Source organism: Acanthisitta chloris, unplaced genomic scaffold (assembly GCF_000695815.1).
Source record: "Acanthisitta chloris isolate BGI_N310 unplaced genomic scaffold, ASM69581v1 scaffold41951, whole genome shotgun sequence".
NCBI lineage: Eukaryota > Metazoa > Chordata > Aves > Passeriformes > Acanthisittidae > Acanthisitta > Acanthisitta chloris.
In genome coordinates, this window is record NW_008655083.1 from 6151 (window position 1) to 8403 (window position 2253).

General features: G+C 57.7%; 1 protein-coding gene across 1 annotated transcript; it reads right to left on the reverse strand.

Moving 5' to 3' along the window:
- Nucleotides 1–262: 262 nt before the first annotated feature.
- On the reverse strand, nt 263–2249 carry SRR (serine racemase; the record flags this gene model as incomplete). The annotated part of the gene is made up of 7 exons (XM_009083771.1): nt 263–535; nt 820–1029; nt 1256–1330; nt 1426–1545; nt 1620–1723; nt 1869–2004; nt 2232–2249. Coding segments are annotated over 7 exons (861 nt in total), but the record flags the coding sequence as incomplete, so codon positions are not given.
- Nucleotides 2250–2253: the final 4 nt, after the last annotated feature.

The following is a 2253-nucleotide window of genomic DNA, read 5'->3' on the forward strand; positions in this document are numbered from 1 at the left end:
GTTTGTTTCTTCATGCCCTGCTGCAGTGGTGCCTGTGGGGAGTTTGTTGTGAGAAGGAGTTTGCTGGCTGTTCCTGTGATGCTGGGAAAGAAAAGCAAGTAGCAGCTGGGGAGGGTGACTGAGTGCAGCTCTCTGGAGGCCTGTTCCAGAACAGGGTGGGTGGGGACAGAAGAACAGGCAGTGCTTTGTTTCCAGGCCCCCCATAGAAAGCAATGCCAGCTTCCCCTATCCCTCCATAAAAACTTCCAAAAGTTTGGGGTTGTTCATATGTTTTTAGTAGTGCACTACTCTACCAATTCAGAGTGAGGTTTCCATTGCTTGAGACACTGCTCTGGTCTCATTCTGCTTTCCCAGAGAGGTCTGTGAGCCAGGTCAGGGATCCCAGGTCCACGTTTCCCCCACACAGCACGATGCAAACGTTCTTCACGTCCCGGGGGACTGCCTGGAACCGCTCCGAGAGCACAGCCGCCAGTCCCACGCCTGCTGTTGGCTCAATCAGCAGCTTCATCCTTTCCCACACCAGCCGTGTGGCTCTCTGTTGGGACAGGGCAGCAGCTGTCAGCCCAGCAGCCAGGACATGCTGCTCCAGGGCTGTGAGGGCACTGCCTGTACGCATCCCTGCAGTGCTTTGGGAAGCAAGAGCAGAACTTCCGCCAGCCCTTTCCAGCTGGAGACAGTGTGGGTGTTGCACAGCTGCAGTGGTGTGCAGGGGCTTGTGCTGCCCTGGGAGCACGTTGGGGTGAGAGCAGAGGGGCAGAGTGGGGATGGAGGCAGCTGCCTGCTGGCGGCTACCGTGAGAATGGAGCTGGGAGTCTTTACCTTGATCTCTTCCTCTGAGACTGTCAGGACATCATCAACCAAATCCCTGATGATGGGCCAAGTGTTTGGTCCGATGCTGGTTTTAACTGCGTCTGCGATGGTATCCCGTGGGTGAAGGTTGGGGGTCAGCTCCCCTCTTAGCTTGGACTGGTAGCAGTCATCCACATTGCATGGCTCAGCAGCAAACACCTTCACATCTGGTCTCAAAGCCTGGGAAGAGCAGGAGGAGACACTTGGTTGACACTAGTATGTGCATGTCTGCTGTTCCTGGGCATGCAGGGGGCCAAGCAGGCCCTGCTGCTGCCATGCAGGCTCAGGGCACCCACAGATTTTCACAGCAGGGTTTCTGTTTCTAAAATTAAAAGCTGTTGCCTGCCTTGGGAGCCCTTCCCACAGGGAGGTGCAGCCACTACTGCCTGGATGAGCTGTTGCCTACCTTGATGGCAATGGCTATTCCTGCAAGCATTCCTCCACCTCCGACAGGAACCACCACTGCGTTTACCTCAGGTGCCTGTGGAGAAAGGAAGAGTGAGTGCAGTCTCCCTTTTTGCTGTGCCCCTGCCTGCAAGGAGTCTGGGCCAGGGCTGGGCTGTGCATTTCCCTCACCTGTTCCAGCACCTCCAGAGCAATTGTGCCTTGCCCAGCGATCACTGCCAGATCCTGGTTGGGATGCACCATGACTCCTCCTGTCTCCTGGACTACATGGGCTGCTGTCTCAGCTCTGGACTAAGGGAAAGTGCAGATGGTCACCTCTCAGTCTGGCTGTGCTGTGTCCCTGGGTGCTCTCCCCTGTGCCTTACCTGGTCACTGGGCTCACATGGCACCAGTGTGGCACCATAGGCACGGATGGCAGCTTGCTTACAGTGTGGGGCTGTCCGGGGCACCACGATGTAGGCAGGGATCCCTGTGATGAAAGAGCAGGCAAATTCAACAGGCACAATGGGTTCAGGAGAGGGATGTCCCTATTTATCTCCAGGGAAGGCAGAGCTGGGCTTCTGGAGCTCTGCATTACCCTCTGCGCTGGGACTGGAGGTCAGGGTCCACGTTACCTTCTGCCTGCGCAGCACAGGCAAGTGCCTGCCCATGATTCCCACTGCTGTGTGTCACGACAGCACGGGGCAGCTCCTTTCCAGTGTGTTCACTTTCCTCCACGAGGTTCCTGACTGCGTTCAGGGCACCGCGGATCTGGAAGGAGAGTGCAGGACTCTCAGCTGACGGGCTGGGCTGAGCGGGCAGGTGCGGAATCTCCTTGCAACCTTCCCTCTGTGCTGGGAAGGACTGCAGGGTGGCATGAGCCACGTCTGCTTCGAGGGCTGGTGGGTGCCGGTGGAAAGCGAGTTTCTCCGCCGCAAGAAGCGACCTTTGCCCCGGGGCCGACCTAGCGGACATAGAGCGCCTCCATCCCCGCGCACCTTGAAGGAGCCGGTCCTCTGG